General features: G+C 25.6%; 4 protein-coding genes across 7 annotated transcripts; 2 read left to right on the top strand and 2 right to left on the bottom strand.

Moving 5' to 3' along the window:
- Positions 1–1,079: 1,079 nt before the first annotated feature.
- LOC105258958 (alpha-endosulfine) lies at positions 1,080–2,689 on the bottom strand. The gene is made up of 3 exons (XM_011270552.3): positions 2,283–2,689; positions 1,685–1,801; positions 1,080–1,567 (listed from the first exon to the last, which is right to left on the bottom strand). The coding sequence occupies exons 1-3, from the start codon at positions 2,322–2,324 to the stop codon at positions 1,400–1,402; spliced, it is 327 nt and encodes a 108-aa protein (XP_011268854.1). The 5' UTR covers positions 2,325–2,689; the 3' UTR covers positions 1,080–1,399.
- Positions 2,690–3,235: 546 nt separating this feature from the next.
- LOC105258957 (mitochondrial proton/calcium exchanger protein) lies at positions 3,236–7,837 on the top strand. The gene is made up of 7 exons (XM_011270551.3): positions 3,236–3,442; positions 3,978–4,441; positions 4,551–4,721; positions 4,885–5,199; positions 5,266–5,742; positions 5,926–6,363; positions 6,568–7,837. The coding sequence occupies exons 1-7, from the start codon at positions 3,385–3,387 to the stop codon at positions 6,973–6,975; spliced, it is 2,331 nt and encodes a 776-aa protein (XP_011268853.2). The 5' UTR covers positions 3,236–3,384; the 3' UTR covers positions 6,976–7,837.
- A 2,212-nt stretch (positions 7,838–10,049) lies between these two features.
- LOC105259092 (ras-related protein Ral-a) lies at positions 10,050–14,250 on the bottom strand. Of its 3 annotated transcripts, none has more exons than XM_025415318.1 (6): positions 14,149–14,249; positions 12,545–12,664; positions 12,090–12,298; positions 11,785–11,959; positions 10,929–11,045; positions 10,050–10,362 (listed from the first exon to the last, which is right to left on the bottom strand). In XM_025415318.1, exons 2-5 carry the CDS (start codon positions 12,647–12,649, stop codon positions 10,929–10,931), a joined length of 606 nt encoding a protein of 201 aa, XP_025271103.1. In that variant the 5' UTR covers positions 12,650–12,664; positions 14,149–14,249; the 3' UTR covers positions 10,050–10,362. The 3 variants fall into 3 exon arrangements, with proteins under 3 accessions (XP_025271103.1, XP_025271104.1, XP_025271105.1); XM_025415319.1 differs by lacking the exon at positions 14,149–14,249 and adding an exon at positions 13,783–14,113; XM_025415320.1 differs by lacking the exon at positions 10,929–11,045 and having other exon boundaries at positions 14,149–14,250.
- A 376-nt stretch (positions 14,251–14,626) lies between these two features.
- Positions 14,627–15,843, top strand: LOC105258956 (cytochrome c oxidase assembly factor 4 homolog, mitochondrial). 2 transcript variants are annotated; one of them, XM_011270550.3, is made up of 3 exons: positions 14,627–14,799; positions 14,887–15,032; positions 15,206–15,484. In XM_011270550.3, exons 2-3 carry the CDS (start codon positions 14,931–14,933, stop codon positions 15,308–15,310), a joined length of 207 nt encoding a protein of 68 aa, XP_011268852.1. In that variant the 5' UTR covers positions 14,627–14,799; positions 14,887–14,930; the 3' UTR covers positions 15,311–15,484. The 2 variants fall into 2 exon arrangements, with proteins under 2 accessions (XP_011268852.1, XP_025271106.1); XM_025415321.1 differs by lacking the exon at positions 14,627–14,799 and having other exon boundaries at positions 14,892–15,032; positions 15,206–15,843.
- Positions 15,844–17,643: the final 1,800 nt, after the last annotated feature.

Below are 17,643 nucleotides of genomic sequence, written 5' to 3'. Positions count from 1 at the left end.
TACACTGAATCTCGACGTATTAAAATGGGCAAAATCTGTTTGTAGTTTAAAAGAAATAATAAAAATATTTCTTAACACAATTTATTGATCAAATATTATATGGATTACATCTTATTTAAACATAATACTTATTTATGAGTGATGATTATGCAATGAAATTGTACGAAATATTACTCAAGATGAAATTATATATTTCCATGTTTTGTTGCTTGGATATAATCTTCTTTGAATAATAAATATAAAAAACTATATTTTCTGTAAACTCGTATTAAAGCTTCAATTAAATAATATAATATTAATAGAAATAATAATCAAATAATGTTAAGTAACAAATTATAATGTGATTCTTCTTAATTGCACAATATATTGTTTAAAGAAAAAAATACTATAAAACAATGGCTCAAAGTAAATATATCAATATGTATTTATCCTTTATGTTGAAATTTGAAATAAAATGTTTTGACATAATAAATTCTATAATTTTTTTCGTGTCATATAATAAATGTAATTAAATCAATTAACGTCAAGGTAACAATAAATAATAAAGAAAAGTTTTTTTTTAGTTGCAATGTATTATACTAAATATGGTTTATATATAATAAGCAAAACTGTATATAGTTACATTTAAAATATTTATATTCATTTTACAGATCTTCATAGTAAATATACGCGAATGTTCCATAAGAAAATAGTCTTACTAAGCACATCACAGTAGCTTTAAAAATGCAGATCTGTGTGTATTTTTTTACCTTCAATCTTATGCACAAGTGGTTTATAAGTTATAATTATATCACCAATAAATTCTTATATTTGTTAGTAAATATTGATTCTTATTACATTTACTTTCTCATTTATTTTCAATATAAATTTTAATATATATATGCATATCTAAGATGCATATTTATTGCTAATATAATAATATAAACATGTGAACATTCATAATTTTTTTCTTTGTCTTTTTACTATATATTGAATGAAATATCTATATATTGAATGAAATGAATAATCTAAAAGGATATCTGAGAATAATTAATAAAAGTATACCAATGAAAAAGTCACAAATTTTTAAATTGAGGGAGAGAAATAATATATGTAACCTATTTACTCACATACATTATTAAATTTAGATATCACTGTGGCACATATAAAGAACATCATTTTTATTGTAATATTACAGATGCTCTTTTAAGAATAAGCAACTAGGAAGTAATCAATTTGCTAAAGACACAAGAATTTTATGGTACTATGTGTATAAAATAATTCAGGAAAGCTTTTTAAAATAAATTGTTCAAACATGAAACTGTTTAAATCTTCAATTATTTATAAGGAACCATATTACTTTAGCATCCAAATATAAGACTAATTAACAAAATATAGTTTAAAAAATGACACTCTTATCTTATGATGTTGATGTATTAAATTTTTGTTGTATGATAGATGTTTTTCGTTGTGGTACTGTTTCTGGTGTTGGTATAGCGTCTCCTGTTGGCAGAACACCAGCTGGCTTTGGCTTAGCTGTAGATTTCTGTTTCGCCATTTGATAATCCCCGGAATCAAAATATTTTTGCTGAAAGCAATGTAAATATTGACTATCTTAGCAAAGCAAAAAATTTTAAAAGAAATATAAATATCTCTATAATATTAAAATAATGAGACTCTAGAATATTAACAAATAGATACTTACTCCTTTGGCTAGCCTTTTTTGCAGAAATGCAGAATGACCACCAAATGGTCGAGCTGCATTTGGGAATTTTGCTTTTAACTTTGCTTCTTCCAACTTTTCTATGTCACTCGATGACAACTATAATAAAATTCAATAAAGATTTGTTAATTGAATATGAACACAATGTTCTGCACAAGCAAAATTTTTATCATAAAAATTTCTATTTATGGAGCAGTTTATGTTGAAAACTATATCAATATATAATACTGTATTAATGATTTATTTTGTCCTGTCATACATATATTATATTTATACCTAAAAATTATTTTATATAAATAATTTTTTTTTACATACATACATTAATGTTTTATCTCTATTTATATGTTGTATACTTGTACATAATAAGAGGTTCAGTGTATAATCAATCGGTATAGAACAATAAAATGACTTTCAAATAATGGAGTAGAAAGAATTATACGTCAACTTTTTAATAATTTTCCAATATAAAAAAAATATTAAAATTCCCTAATAATTTTACATCATATTACGATCATTTTATCATTTCCTTAATCCACTTTAAAATCAAATGTGTCGTCCGATTGATAAATGGAATTCTTACCTCTGCAGTCGGACTCTGCTCGTTTATCTGATCGTCGCTCATCGTTATAAATTTTGGAACACTTTTCGTCAGTGATCGCTTCCTTTAGAAGGTTGACCAATTATCTCTCGAATACTAATTTCGACACTAACGTATATAATATACATAAGCTAAGAGAGAGCGGCGTAATAAGGATGATATTGTCAATGACGTTTTATCAATTAAATTTTCTATCCTCGAAACGTTATGCTTTTTTAGCCGACAAAGTATACGCGCATATTCCAGGAAAACAAGCGACAACGAGCAACTGCAAGTGACTGTCACAATGAAAGCACTTTCATATACGCACTCAAAAACAGCGACAGCGTCACATGCAGGGTCATATGTTTTCTGATGGCCGTTACATCGACTCGCGTCTGGTGGCGAGTTTCCATTATCATGCAATTTAATCCAATCTTCATAGCCGCACTTGAAAGATGACGAGTTAAGGTCAATTTTTAAATGTAAAACGAAAAATTCGAAATACTTAACAAACGATCTTACGTGCAAATCAAATACATTTCTAATTAAATGCAAATATTCATAAAAGTTGAGATTAATTACTTTTTGTCACGCGCGAGTTTGATCTTCCGTGAACTATTATTTTTCCATCAAAAGTATAAAAACAATCCATTAATTATTTTTAAATGAGATGGATTTGGATCAAACTGAATTAGTTTAATGAAGTCCAATTTGTCGTAAGTTTTTAAAAATTTGAATCTGGATCTGACAATGAATGGATCAGAATGAATTTTAATATAATGCCATCATTACACGATGACGTTACAAACAATTTAATGTTTTAATCAATTTTTTTTGACCAATCAAAAAAAGAGAGGAGAACAGTTTTTTTTTATTTCCATTGGTCGACTTATGACGATTCGAATAAAATATTTTCTCAGAGTTTCTCATCTCGTGACTCATGATTCCATGACAGTAACATCGGTACTACCAGCTGATCTTTGGCCCTAGCTGCTGCTGCTGCTGCTATGTTCAAAGTGAACGGTGAATTGTGATGGCCGTGATCTGTCGCGAAACGATATAACGATTTCAAGAAATTCGACTAGCAAAAATATAATACGCCATGAATAGTCTAATTTATACGAAGACAATGATAAACGGCCACTCCGGAATCATACGACGTACGTGTACCAATGTGTATTACTTCACGTCCTATTATAGATCCGATACACATGATTTTGTAATACTTGTAATATTTGCATTATAGATAATGCGATTCTATTATATATATATTTAGAATACATCTGTTGTAAATTGCATCTCGTTTCAATCGTTTAAATAATCTCTCAAATTGTGATATTTTATTATAATTCAATTGCTGTTACATAGTAAAAAGAATCACAGGTTATATCATTGCCACATGTTTATATTATTTATGATATTAATAATTATGATTATTTGTAACTTATTATAAAACATGCATCTCTTCTATTGCTCTTTCATGATTTTTTTGTAAATGTATCAATTGACAAAAATATGTAATAATTATTTTATTTTATTTTATTTTATTTGATAATTATTTTATTTTGTTAATTATACAAATTTATATTTATTATTATTAGATTTTAATTTGTACTGGAATAAATTATTATTTTTGATATAATATTTCAAATTATACAAAATATTCAAATATAATAAAAAATTTGATTATTTTAGGATATTCTCCATTTAAATTATGGCACAATACCAATCATACAATGAGTGGTATAGCTCTAATTTATACAGGTTTGAGGGATCCAAAAAGATTATTACTGGAACACAACAGCACAGTATCACCAAAATATATTAATAATGTAACATATACACATCTGTATGTTCGTACATTTTATATAACTCCTCATTGGATGGGACAAGAATCATCATCTAAGGTTGAAGAAACAGTGAAGAACATTAAAGAGGAAAAAGAGCTTAAAGATAAAATGGCAGAAAATGCTGCAAAAATAAGCTGCGAGCAGCCAAAAAAGGCTGTTGCTAAGGTCACAATATGGCAGAAAGTCAAAGGAGAAATATTGCATTATTATCATGGATTTCGACTATTAGGACTTGACATGAAAATTTCGGCAAAGTTAATATGGAGAATTTTACATGGAAAAGAGCTCAGTAGAAGGGAACATCGCTTGGTATGTAAAGACACAAAATAATTGTTATATAAATCTTATATCTATAATATATATATTAAAATATATTAAAATATATTAAACAATTATTAAAAATTATTTCTTTCAATAGCTGGTGAAAACAACTGGAGATGTGTTCAGACTTATTCCTTTCTCTGTTTTTATTATTGTTCCATTTATGGAATTTTTACTACCAGTAGCAATTAAATTATTCCCTGGTATGTTACCTTCTACTTTTCAAACGGCAACTGAAAAGGAAGCTAAACTTAAACAGGCTTTAAAGGTATAAAGTACTAAAATTAAAATAAAATATTACAGAATACATTTATACATATATATTTAATAAGAAAGTATATTACAAAAGTATATATATCTAACTACTACATATGTAAACAGCATATTTTAACAAAAATTTAATAAAAAATATTAATATTTTTTATAAACAGGTTAAAATAGAAATGGCAAAATTTTTACAAAAAACATTAGATGAAATGGCAGTGCAATCACCAGATCACAGATCTGAGAAGGCTAAAGAATTTGTAGAATTTTTCTACAAAGTACGAACAACCGGTGCTGTTGCCACTAATGAAGAAATTATGAAGTTTAGTAAACTTTTCGAGGATGAAATTACATTAGATTCTCTGTCACGACCGCAATTAATTGCTTTATGTCGTGTATTAGATGTGCAAACACTTGGAACTACCAATTTCTTACGATTCTTACTCAGAATGAGATTAAGAAGTCTTACTGCAGATGATAAGGTGTATATCTTTTTGGTTCTTTTAAATTAATATAACTAAAAATATTTAAAAAACTTTTTTTTACAGTTAATTGAAAAAGAAGGAGTTGATTCTCTAACTAGAACTGAATTGCAACAAGCATGCAAAGCACGTGGTATGCGTGCTTATGGATTGCCAGAAAGCAGGTTAAGGGAACAATTATCATTGTGGTTAGATTTGAGTTTAAATAAAAAGGTTTCACCCTCCTTACTGTTATTATCACGAGCGCTTATGATACCAGAAGCAATGCCTGTGTCAGATAAGTTAAAAGCAACTATTTCGGCTTTACCTGATGCAGTTGTGGCCCGTACAAAGGGTGCTATTGGGGAGAAGGAGGGTATAATGGATCATAAGACAAACATTGAAATTATAAAAATGGAAGAGCGCAAGATTGAAGAAGAGAGAAAGGAAAAGAAAGAAATCGAACCACAGCCAATCATCTTGGAATCATCTAATGTAAAAGGAGATGAAATTACTACTACAGATGTCAAAGTTTTGGAGCAAGCTCTGGATTCAATTGGCAAGGTAAGAAGAAATACATACATACAAAGTCTATCATTTATATATAAATATCATATATCAGATAATATATACACATACATATACATATATTAGTTAATTTTCTCTCTTTCTAATCTTGTATATTTTTAATATGTCCATTAATATATCCATTTTAATATATCCATATTAATATATCCATATTTTTAGGACAATAAAAATATGGCTGTAGAAAAAGAGGAGATTAAAGAACTTAAAGAAGAAATGGCAGAATATCAAGAAGATATTCAGGAATTAGATCAAATTAAGGCAGAGGCAAAAGGTCAAGAAGATATAGAGAATATTAAAGTATCAAAAGGTGCTAAACGGCTGTTTAATAAAGTAAACAAAATGATCTCGAAAATGGATGCCGTTTTGTCAGAGCTCGAACAATCTGAGAAAAAAGTTAAACAAAGAATGGAGTCATTAGGTCCCGAAAAACCGGATGCTAAAGATGTCGAGGAATTAGTTAGAATAGACGAATTGGTTGCAGCCATTAAGCAAATTCAAAATGTACCTGATGAATATCGATTAAAACGCATAGCAGAAATTTTGGAAAAAATCGATGACGATCGAGATGGTTCTATCAAAATAGAAGATGTCTTGAAGGTATAAGATAAATTACGAACTTTCATAACTATAATAAACATGTAAACATATATAATTTCATAAGTATAATTACATATACATATATATATAATTACATAAGTATAATTACATATACATATATATATACATACATAAACACAACTATATATATTCTAATATTATTAACAATATACTTTTTATATTAATTATATAATTTTTCTGCAGGTTATAGAATTAATAGGAAAAGAAGAAGTTAAATTAAGTAAAAAGCAGGTGGATGAATTAATAGAATTAATGGATAAGGAAGAAGTATTAGAAGTAGAAGAACAAATACAAAAGTCATTAGAAAAGGATTTGAAAATATCGCAGGAGGAGGGTAACATAAAAGCTACACATAAATCTACAGTTCCAGCTACACCAGTAACAATTGAACCAGGATTTGGACAAGAGGAACTAGTAGACGATGCCGTTAGAAAAACTGGCAAATCTTATACAGGTCCATGTGTCGAAGAAGGCAAACAGAAATCGGCTGCTGTTCTAAAAAGTAATACTAAATCCGATGAAGTTAAAAATCCTCCACTTACATCAGGTCCACCGGCAGCAAAAAAGGCGGAAGGTTCAAAACACCTATGATTAGCGCACAATAAAGTATAAATTGAAAATGTATGTATAATTATATTAAAGCAATATTTTTATCAATGTAAAGCCCGGTATGGATTTTCGTCTGTATGATATCCTGTATACATATTTTCATTTTTATGTATGAAAAAGATTTCCAACATTATTTTCAACAAATAGAATATATAATTAAAAAGAACCGTTTTATACTTGCATAAGAAAAAGATGATTTCATCAATATAATTAGTCGTTAGTATTTTATTGCTTTGTTATAAAATATGTAGATATACATATTTGCTATATGAAATATTTGACTATTTAATTTTAATTTCATACTTTATTATATGCAAACACAAAAACCCGAAATTTATATGTGAACACAAAAACCCCCGAAATTTATATACAAACACAAGAACCCGATATTTATATGCAAACACAAAAAAAATTTCTCATTGAAGACTGTGATGCATTTAACAGCATCATTTATATTGTTCTCTTTTATTTGCAGTGATAAACTTATATTGATACTAAATACATCGTTAAATATTTATTCTGGAATTCATTATCGATGTTATATTTTTAACATTGATCATAAATTACGGAATAAAAAAATAAGAGAAAAATATTCGGTTTTTATAGCAGTGCAATTCAAGTTCAGTATAAATCGAGATGTAATCATTCCATCTACTTGAATATCGTTGTTATATTATTTATGATATATTATTCTGATCATATATCATAATTAAAAACAGCAGCTTTACATTGTACATGGACTATTTCGTAATCTCAATATTGAGCTACGTGAAGCAAAACAAATGTGTAAATTTAAAATTTATTTTATCATCTATAAAACACACAGGAAAACAAAATTCTATTTATTCTATCGTTACAAAAGGGGTAATATAAAAATAGATTGCATACAATTGTACCACATAGAAAATTAAATTTGCAAAATTTTCAAAAAAATATTTCTGTAAACAAAATATTACATCAATTTTTAAATACTATATGTATATAAGAAAATAGGAAAAAGTATTAATTGTACATTTACATTATATTGCATCTATAAAATATATTATTGGGCGCATACCGTATATCTAAGATGTACTATAAAAATATGAATTACGAGAAAACTTAGAATGATCTATCTCTTTACTTCTGCACATGAAAGTCCAAATGTATATGTAATAAGAAAAAACATGTATTATTTTTTTAAATTTTTATAGGATATACTATTTCAAAACAGAAATAAAATTGTAAATTTAGTATCCTAAGATATTTATATAATTGCTATATATTTCTATTTCATTTGTTTCCTCCATTTTATTACTTCTTCACATTTGATTCAGAAATAATTAGATTTAAAAAAATGTTTAATTTTAATATTCAATTCCAACTAAATACCACATAATATTGTGTTACAAGAAACATAATTTTATATCATTATTTTATTTTTTAGAACTTTTTAACAATTAAAATTTAATAAATGTTTTGGAATGTGCTAATCATCAAATTATTTGGAATAGATAAATGACATGGTTAAATAATCAATTAAAGTACATTGAGATTACATAAAAGGGCTTTTAATTTATGACAAAATAGCATATTAAACATATAGAATTGCAAAGATATATATATATATATATATATATATATATATATATATATATAATGTAATGTGAATAATGGTGTAGTGTGTATATGTATGTATCTGAATCTAAATGTTTATAAAATTTATCTAAATAATCTTAAAATTTGATTGACCTCTCTCGTTACATTAACAGTGTGAACATTTAAAAGGCACAATCAATATCAACAGTACAAAAATATCAAAATTAAATACACAGATATTTTGCTGTTCTTTCATAAAAAAAACTATTATAGTACATGTATTTTGCGAACATTAATAATTATTTTTTATAACAGTTGTCAATTTATTTTTCTCAAAAAGCTGTATTAAAATTTGGTTATTCTAAATATTTGCATAAATGCGCCTCATGGAGGTAGTTTTTTTTTGGACATAAGCGACTTATATTATAATTATACAATCAGTCTCTATAATCACCAGTCTACCATATTAAATAAAAATTTATTTTATTATAGTTTGATATTTCAGATGTGCGAAAACAATGACAAATATTATCATAAGATGCAATATTTTATTGCAAAAATTTGAAATTATAATTAAGTTTTCTTAAATTTAAATTTTTATCCCGGATTTATGTTATAAAATTCACACACACCCACGAGATATCAAACTGTTATACTATAAAAACTGTAACAAAAATAACTACAAAATATAAAATAAAACATAGCAATATTAAAACTATGTAAAATACACACAGATATATATATATATATATATATATATATATATATATATATATAAACAAATATTATTTATATAATTTATGTAATAGTTTTTTCGTTGCTTTACAGTGTTATGACTGCTTATTACAATTTTATTTGATATAAATCGAAATATTTAAAAGATTTCTTATCATCAATCTTATCAATACAATTTCATAATTTTTATTTAATAATTTGTAAATAGAATCAAGAGTGCTGAACTCATTGAAGGTTATCCATAAATAAATAATGCAAAGAGGTTAACTAAGAATGCAATTATTTTATTTCAACATGAATGTAATTACATTTGCACAAATAATATATCGGAAATGCAAAACAAATAATATTTATTTAGAAGATATATAAGTATTATTTACATTTTTAATATTCTCAAATTTTAACATCATTTATGTTTCAGCACTCTAAATAATTTTGCAAGTAATCTTGCACGCAATTTTGTGCTCTCACGAAAATTTCGTCTTGTAGCTCAAATTATACATTATAGGAATGTATTATATTTAGTAATATGGCAAAAAAATAGTATAGAAAAATGTATTGCTATTGAAATCTTGTTTTTAATAATTTCATAAAAAAAAACGTTTAATATTTTTTGAATATTTTGAATAGGAAAAGTTTTGTGAATATATAATACATAATATATATTTTATATATATATATATATATATATATATATATATAAATATATACGTATAAGTATATATGTATATAAATATATTAGAGTAAATTGTATATGTGTGTATCTTAAGAGAATTCGAATATATTCTGTACGTAATACAGTGAATAGCAAAGATTAAGAGTGTCAACTCACTGTAAAGTGTCAGAAAACTCATTTCATTTTTGTATAAATACAATTCTCTTATGCTTAGTTTTCAATTATAGGAGTTGAACCTTTTGTAACATAAGCTACACATTGTTTTATGTTGTTTGTTATAGCAAGATGCAGCAGTTTGTTTTCTTCTTACGTTCACTCCCATCTCCCTGGTTTTCCTGTGCCTTGCGAGCAGCTATTGCTCGCATTAGATCAAAGAAAACCTGCAATGTTATGGAGTAAATATGGTTTAATTTATTTCTTTTTTTAAACTGATGTTTTGAAACCTGCACATTGATTATTAACAACTGAAAGATATAATAGAATATTGACATATAATGGAACATCGTGACATCATTTGAAAAAAAGAAAAAAGCACACATGCTTTGCATAAGCTGCTTTATAAATAAATATGTGTGTGTTATCATTTCACACTTATTAAATATTTGTAAATAATTTATTAAATCAATATGAATTTGAATACTTTAAATATCAATATCAAATTTGAAACAAAGCAAAAATGGAGATGTAATAAAATATATATTTAATGAGAATTACTATATCTGTGTGTTAATATTTTCTAAGAAATGAAGATAAAATAATGATTTAATCATAATTTTCATGGCATATCTTTAATAGCTATAGAGAAATTGCATTAAACTTAACACACACATTCTCTATACACTTGACATAGATACATTAATTAAGTGCCAAAATAAAAAAAATGCCATAGTTCTACATATTGTTTCGTAAAAACGTAAAAAATATGGTGCAAGAAAAACCAGCAAACCTATAGAATAATGCACTTCTTTTTCTTCCTCTTGGCGCGGTCTTTACCTCGACCATTGCTTGCTGACTTATCTTCAATTTTGCGTGACCTTATTTCACGCATCAAGTCGAAAAATACCTGCAAATGTGCAATGGATGCTGTCTCAAAGCTTTAAGGCATATAAAATGTGCAATATAAAATAAATATTATGTCCTTTATATTGGAGTCCTTTATAAAGAGGGAAAAAAGAAATGTGCACATAAGCAATAGCACAATACATTGTGACATAACACATATACATAGATTGCAGAAATAAGCTTATATAAAAATACATATTTCGTGCAATTGATTTATATGCCATACATTACATTACATTGAGAATAAATTGAAAGTGAAAGCAACATAAAAAAATGATTGCATCTACTAATTTCAACAATTTAACTACACATACATTTAGGCATATATGCTTTATGTATAATATTTTGTATATAGTTAAATATAATATAAATTTAATGTAATTTCGTATTATATTAATATAAAAGTTAATTAAAAGGGGAAACAGTTGATTTTATATAAGATTCTAATTTAAAGTTAAAACTATATATGGAACGGTATATTGTTCCATATATCAAAAACTTAGGGCAACATACTATAAACATAATAAAGACATAAAAACAACAACATAAAAAAGATTAGAATTAAAGAAAAAATTATTTATGAATATTAATAATTAAAAAATATATATCTTATATTATTAATATTTATAAACAATGAATAACATTTGTGTATATCTTGTGTGTGTGTGTGTAAATATGTATATATGCATACATACACATTAAAAATAAAGATTATATATTATATACACAATATATTTTACCTTGTCCACATTTTCTTTTGTTTTAGCACTTGTTTCCACATAAGGAACACCCCATTGTTGAGATCTTGCTTGAGCTTCAGCTAAACTAACCTTCCTTTTTTCTTGTAAATCACTTTTATTCCCCACTAATAAAAATGGAATGTTCTCATCATTTTTTACCCTGAGAATTTGTTCTCTATAAAAAAGGAAACAATTTTTTTTGTTTATATAAAACTAATAAGAAATTATGGAATTGCTGTATACTAAAATTTTCTTCAGTAACTACATATTAAAAAAAATAATAAATTTTATTAAATTTTACTCACCTAAATTCTTGTGTTGCTTGGAAACTATCATCTTCTGTTATCGAAAATACACAAAGAAATCCTTCTCCACTACGAAAGTAATTGTCTCGAATTGCTGCATAATCTTCTTGTCCTGCAGTATCCAAGATATCTATTTGTACCTCTTCTCCATCTAATACAACTTTTTTTCTGTAGGAATCTGCTTTTGTAGGTTCATAATCTTCAACAAACTAATTTTTACATCAGGATTAAAGTTGAAAGAAAATTTTTATAAAATAAATATACAATATTTAAAAATAAATATTGTATATTTAAAAATAAATATACAATATTTAAAAATGTCTTCCTAAAATGTAATATTTATAAATAATACAAACTTAGAAATATAAATAATATAATATTAATATAAACTAAATATTTGTTAAATCAATAATAAGCAAATATTATATTTGCCATAAAAGTATATATATCCTTACCTCATCATACATAAACTGTAATGTAAGAGCAGATTTTCCAACACCTCCACTCCCAACCATTATAACTTTATGCATTGCTTGGGTAGCTCCTGGTTTCTTCGACATTTTTGTGGTAATTACCTTCAATTAAGATAAAGTACTCATTAAATTCTATCATCAAATTAAAAAAATATGTAGTAATGGAATTTTGTACTTGCAATACTCAATACATAAATGCAATTATTATAACATAATTTGTTTAAATTTATTTACTAATTATTTTTATATATTATTTTCTAAAGAAGTCTCTCTCTCTCTCTCTCTCTCTCTCTCTCTCTATATATATATATATATATATATATATATATATATATATGTTTCATATTATAACAATAGATTAAAATAATAAAATTATAAATAATTGTAATATATAGATATCTTGCAATTCTTAGAAACAGAGCTTTTTTTGTGATAATTATCTTAATTAAAGTAGGGTAAGGTTAACAATGCCAGGATGTGAGAATTATGTTGTCAGTATGAGAAATCTAAGACTAGGATCAAGTATATAATTTCATGTAAGTATTCATAATGTACCTTATATACTATATAAAGAAATATACACATTGTATATCTTTTCTACATTTACAAGCAGATAATCTAGAATACCAATGTATGCAATTAGAAACAAGAAATTTTTTATTATCTAACATTTAAATATTTTTTTCTTATTGTAAAGGAAAACTTATTTATACATATAAGATTATTATTAGACTTTCATAGTTTTGTTGACTCATAAATGTGAAGAATAAAATAGATTATTTTAAATTTCAGATATTTTTCACATACATACATTAAACACACAAAATAAAACTATTAAAATCATACATTAAGAGATAAAGTTTGTAACATAAATATAAATAAAGAATTTAATAATCAGGAATTTGTTTTTAATATTATAAAAATTAACTAATATTTAACATAATTTATCTTGTATCTGTGTGAGTTACAACTAATCACAGATATAACATAATTAAATATTAGAAGTTATGACATGATGTCATCACATATTGTTATGGAAACCATAAAAAAAGAACATAAAATTTACTAATCAAATTAAACTTTGATGCACATATTACAATTTTTATTACTACTTAAGATTCACTTTGACTTTCATTCACGTAAGGGAGAATTGAGCACAAAATAGAAAAAACAAAAAAACAAACAAAAAATGTGAAACACATTTCGCAAATTACTCATACCGTAACTGTGCTTTAATTCACTTCCTTTCTTTTCTCGATATCTCTCGCGAAGGTAATTCGATACAGGTGATTGTTATCAATAATTTAATTGTTACGCGACAGGTAAGAATCCGCGCGATGGATCGTTGTGCGAAACCCGTCACAATTATCGAGCGAATATACCGATCGAAATTAAATAAATTAAAAGCTCCGTTCTTGAATGTGCAATGTGAGTAACAAAACAAGGCGGTGCCGCGTTTCCGGACGGAATCCAGGAAAAAGCCGGATATAGTCACCGATGTCAGAAATTATCAAATACTTCGCATCGACGTCCCGGAATCTCTCAAACACGCGATAACAAAGGCGCTGCCTCTTATCAGTAAATACCTTTTAAAGTCAATGCGTGCAAGCGGAATGCCCTGAGCGATCCGTGCGAGTCGTCACTCGTCACACGCGTTGATTTACTTTCACGAAACTGATAGCTTTCTGACAGGTGGCGCCTCGATCGCTGAATCATCTCTCATCTTTTCTGTAACAAACTCAAACATTACAAGGCGCATGCTTAAATTCGTTCTACTATAATTCGAAAAATATATATATAATTATATGCTTATAAACATACATCATATTAAATATATAATTATACATATTATGTATATTTATATATACATTTATAGGAAAAAGAGAGTTATTAAGAAAATAATATAATGATAAACATCCTTTAAATATTAAACTTATATGATCTAACTTGTGAAATATTTGATCGCCGCCGCCATTGTCAGAGAACCAATCAGCATCACGGAAAAGTGATAAAAATAACCTTCGAGATATTCGAGTAATCGAGTTTACATACCTCTTTTGAGAATAGGTTATATTTATTGATGTAGATACGTATTTTTATAACGGTGTTTTTATTTGGATAAATTGGCATTTCCTAAAAGAGATTCAAATAATAAGCTCGGATTGATCATGATCTTCAATCTTTCGATACATTTATCATTTCGTTTTGATCGAAAGATATAAAAAATTATTTATCAAGTAATTAACCTCTACGCATACGTATCTCGCTAGAATTGTGTAAGCAATATTTATTTGATAATTTAATATGATGATTATATATTCTAGTTGCATAATTCGGATTCTTTTCATCTAAGCATCAATATCATAATATGACTTTATCATCAAATACTAGTGTCGAAAAAGAAATTGAAGATCCTGTCGAACGGATGTTAAAGAAGACCGGTTGCATAGAATTGCATTATCAAGTTCAAGTGTGTGTTTACTTGTAATAATTATATCAATATTGATTAATTTTAATTAAAATCTAGATAACTTTTTCTTTTTAGAAAAATTTTATCTAAACGAAATTAAAATAAATTGATTACTGTAAAGTAAATTTTTTAGTTATACATTAGAAATATTTATGTTTATAAATTCTTTTCAGGAATGTATAGCTGAGCATCGAGATTGGAGGAAATGTCAAAATGAAGTAAAAAAGTTTAAGGAATGTATGAGTGAACATACAAAGCAGCAAGAATTAAAACATTAATAATAGATATTTGAATTTAAAGATGTGGTTGATAAATAGATATATTAAATCTCTATTTGCTCCTGCTTGGGATGGACAGTATTGTAAAATGGTAATAGTGGTTCGATCGGATATACCCATGGGAAAGGGTAAAATTGGTGCTCAATGTGCTCATGCTGCATTAGAATGTTGCCGGCAAACATTAAATAATGAAAAAAAACAACAAATGTTTAATTCTTGGTTACGAATTGGACAGCCAAAAATTGTTGTCAAAATACCAAACGAAGAAGAGTTACTAATTTTGGCAGATAAAGCTCAACGTGTTGGTTTAATTACTGCCATAATAAAAGATGCTGGTAGAACTCAGTTGAAACCTGGTACAGTCACAGTTGTAGGTATAGGACCAGGATCTAATGAGGTTATTGATAGTCTTACATCAAGATTAAGATTATTATAAATGTATCTTGTAAATAAAATACATGTTAAGGAAAGATATTAGTGATAATTTTCACATGAAATCTTGAAGGATATTAAAAACTTGGATAAAATTTCAAACAAGCAAAAATCTCCTAATAAAAATTATAACTTAGCATCATGTATATATACAAAAGCTTCACAAAATCTTTTTTTCTTTAAAAAAAAGTTGTAGTTTAAGCACTTCTTAAACCAAAAACAAAAAATAGTCTGCACTTACAGAGTATTACTAAATAAATTCTCTCCCTTGCTTAGCATTCTTGATAAAATATTAGAAATTATATAATACATAATTACTTGAACCTCATCTGTTATTAAAATAAGATTATAATGATTTTTAATTATTAATGATTAAACATACATTTAAACATACTATTTGCTTTTAAAAAAGAACATTATATAATTATATGTGCTAACTTAAAAAAAAAAGAAAAAAAATTTAGAGATATCGACACTTTTCCTTACTCTGTATATACATATTGCATATATTCATATCTACAATTTATTTTTCATCTGAGTTTTTCAAAAGTGTACTTAAAATTTTAACTATAACTGTCAGTAATATCTTATAACATACACACATACATACGTACATACATTAAAGAAAACAACTGAAGTCAAAAATATAATTTATACTAAAATTGTCTTCATTTAGTTGATATCGATATAAATATATCACATAAAGATTTTACATATCTTATAATCTCATACAAATATATATGCATATATATATTTATATGTGCTAAACATTAAAATATTCCCAAAAAAATAAAAAAATTATACATATAATTATATCATCTAAATCTAAGTTATAAGCTTGAGCAATAATAGTACGATTGAAAAATATTCGCAACTATTGTAAAATTGTATATCAGATTTTCTCAATCATTGTATAATTTACATTCTCTTTGAATAACACAACATTAAATTGTTTAATTAAAATTACAGAAATAATTTATATATATAATTTTTCTTGTTCTGATATATGATACTATTAAAAACTATGCACCTAATAACTGCATTAATAAAATTTTGAAAAAAAAAATAAAAATTAAACACTTTTCTTTTTAAAATTAAATAAAATAATAATAGATATAAAAATTTTGTTATACAAATATCCCAATAATATTGTCTTTTAACTATAGTTTCTTTGGTCAATCTGGAAACGATCTTTTTTTCCAATTGAAATATATAGATAGAAAAGGTTATTATTTATCTTATCTAATTGTTAATTTTCTAATTGTTATTTTTATCTAAATTTCAAATTTCTATTATAATTCTGAAGAAAATAATTTTATTATCTATTTTCAATTATAAATTATTTAAAGGCTATTGATGCTATAAATTGGCCAAAAAATCTACACTTAAAAGAACATATGATAATTATAGAACATCTTGTACAGATCGCACTCTGTTATAATACATAAATCACTATAATTTTTTATACATAAATATATAGTTACTACATGTGTAACTTTTAAATTATTTAACTAAAATCAAAATATTAAGAAAATTACATAACTTTTATTTACCACCACATTCTTGTTCAAACGCACATTGTAATATTGTTCGTACGGAGACATGGAATAACTACAAGATGGTGACAAATAATGAAAAATTAAATAATAATATAAAAATGTATATATCTTACTATAAAATTCAATTTGCTATGATCTTTTATAATATACAATATTATTTGCAATGATCTTTTATGATATACAATATTAATAAATGTACTGTAGGATTCTTCTTATAACCAAAACGTATATTGAATGGCTGGGAAATGATATATTTGAATGATATTTATTTATAAGTTTAAAATTTTGAATATGATATGAGTAAGTAAAATTACTATTTGGAGAAAATACTTGCGCAATAAG

This window comes from Camponotus floridanus, unplaced genomic scaffold, assembly GCF_003227725.1.
Source record: "Camponotus floridanus strain SB8 unplaced genomic scaffold, Cflo_v7.5 scaffold12, whole genome shotgun sequence".
Classification (NCBI taxonomy): Eukaryota; Metazoa; Arthropoda; class Insecta; order Hymenoptera; family Formicidae; genus Camponotus; species Camponotus floridanus.
The sequence above is the reverse complement of the archived record's forward strand: the minus strand, read 5'-3'. Positions and strand labels throughout refer to the sequence as shown.

Excerpts from the sequence above, each read along its gene's own strand:
- LOC105258958 (XM_011270552.3), bottom strand. The coding sequence starts at position 2,324 with ATGAGCGACGATCAGATAAACGAGCAGAGTCCGACTGCAGAG. Across the intron at positions 1,802-2,282 it reads AGCAGAGTCCGACTGCAGAG|TTGTCATCGAGTGACATAGA; the intron begins GTAAGAATTCCA and ends ATTTTATTATAG. Across the intron at positions 1,568-1,684 it reads AAAAAAGGCTAGCCAAAGGA|CAAAAATATTTTGATTCCGG; the intron begins GTAAGTATCTAT and ends CATTGCTTTCAG.
- LOC105258957 (XM_011270551.3), top strand. The coding sequence starts at position 3,385 with ATGAATAGTCTAATTTATACGAAGACAATGATAAACGGCCACTCCGGA. Across the intron at positions 4,442-4,550 it reads GTAGAAGGGAACATCGCTTG|CTGGTGAAAACAACTGGAGA; the intron begins GTATGTAAAGAC and ends TTCTTTCAATAG. Across the intron at positions 5,743-5,925 it reads CTCTGGATTCAATTGGCAAG|GACAATAAAAATATGGCTGT; the intron begins GTAAGAAGAAAT and ends CCATATTTTTAG.
- LOC105259092 (XM_025415318.1), bottom strand. The coding sequence starts at position 12,649 with ATGTCGAAGAAACCAGGAGCTACCCAAGCAATGCATAAAGTTATAATG. Across the intron at positions 12,299-12,544 it reads TACAGTTTATGTATGATGAG|TTTGTTGAAGATTATGAACC; the intron begins GTAAGGATATAT and ends TGTAAAAATTAG. Across the intron at positions 11,046-11,784 it reads CAAAAGAAAATGTGGACAAG|GTATTTTTCGACTTGATGCG; the intron begins GTAAAATATATT and ends GCACATTTGCAG.
- LOC105258956 (XM_025415321.1), top strand. The coding sequence starts at position 15,333 with ATGTGGTTGATAAATAGATATATTAAATCTCTATTTGCTCCTGCTTGG.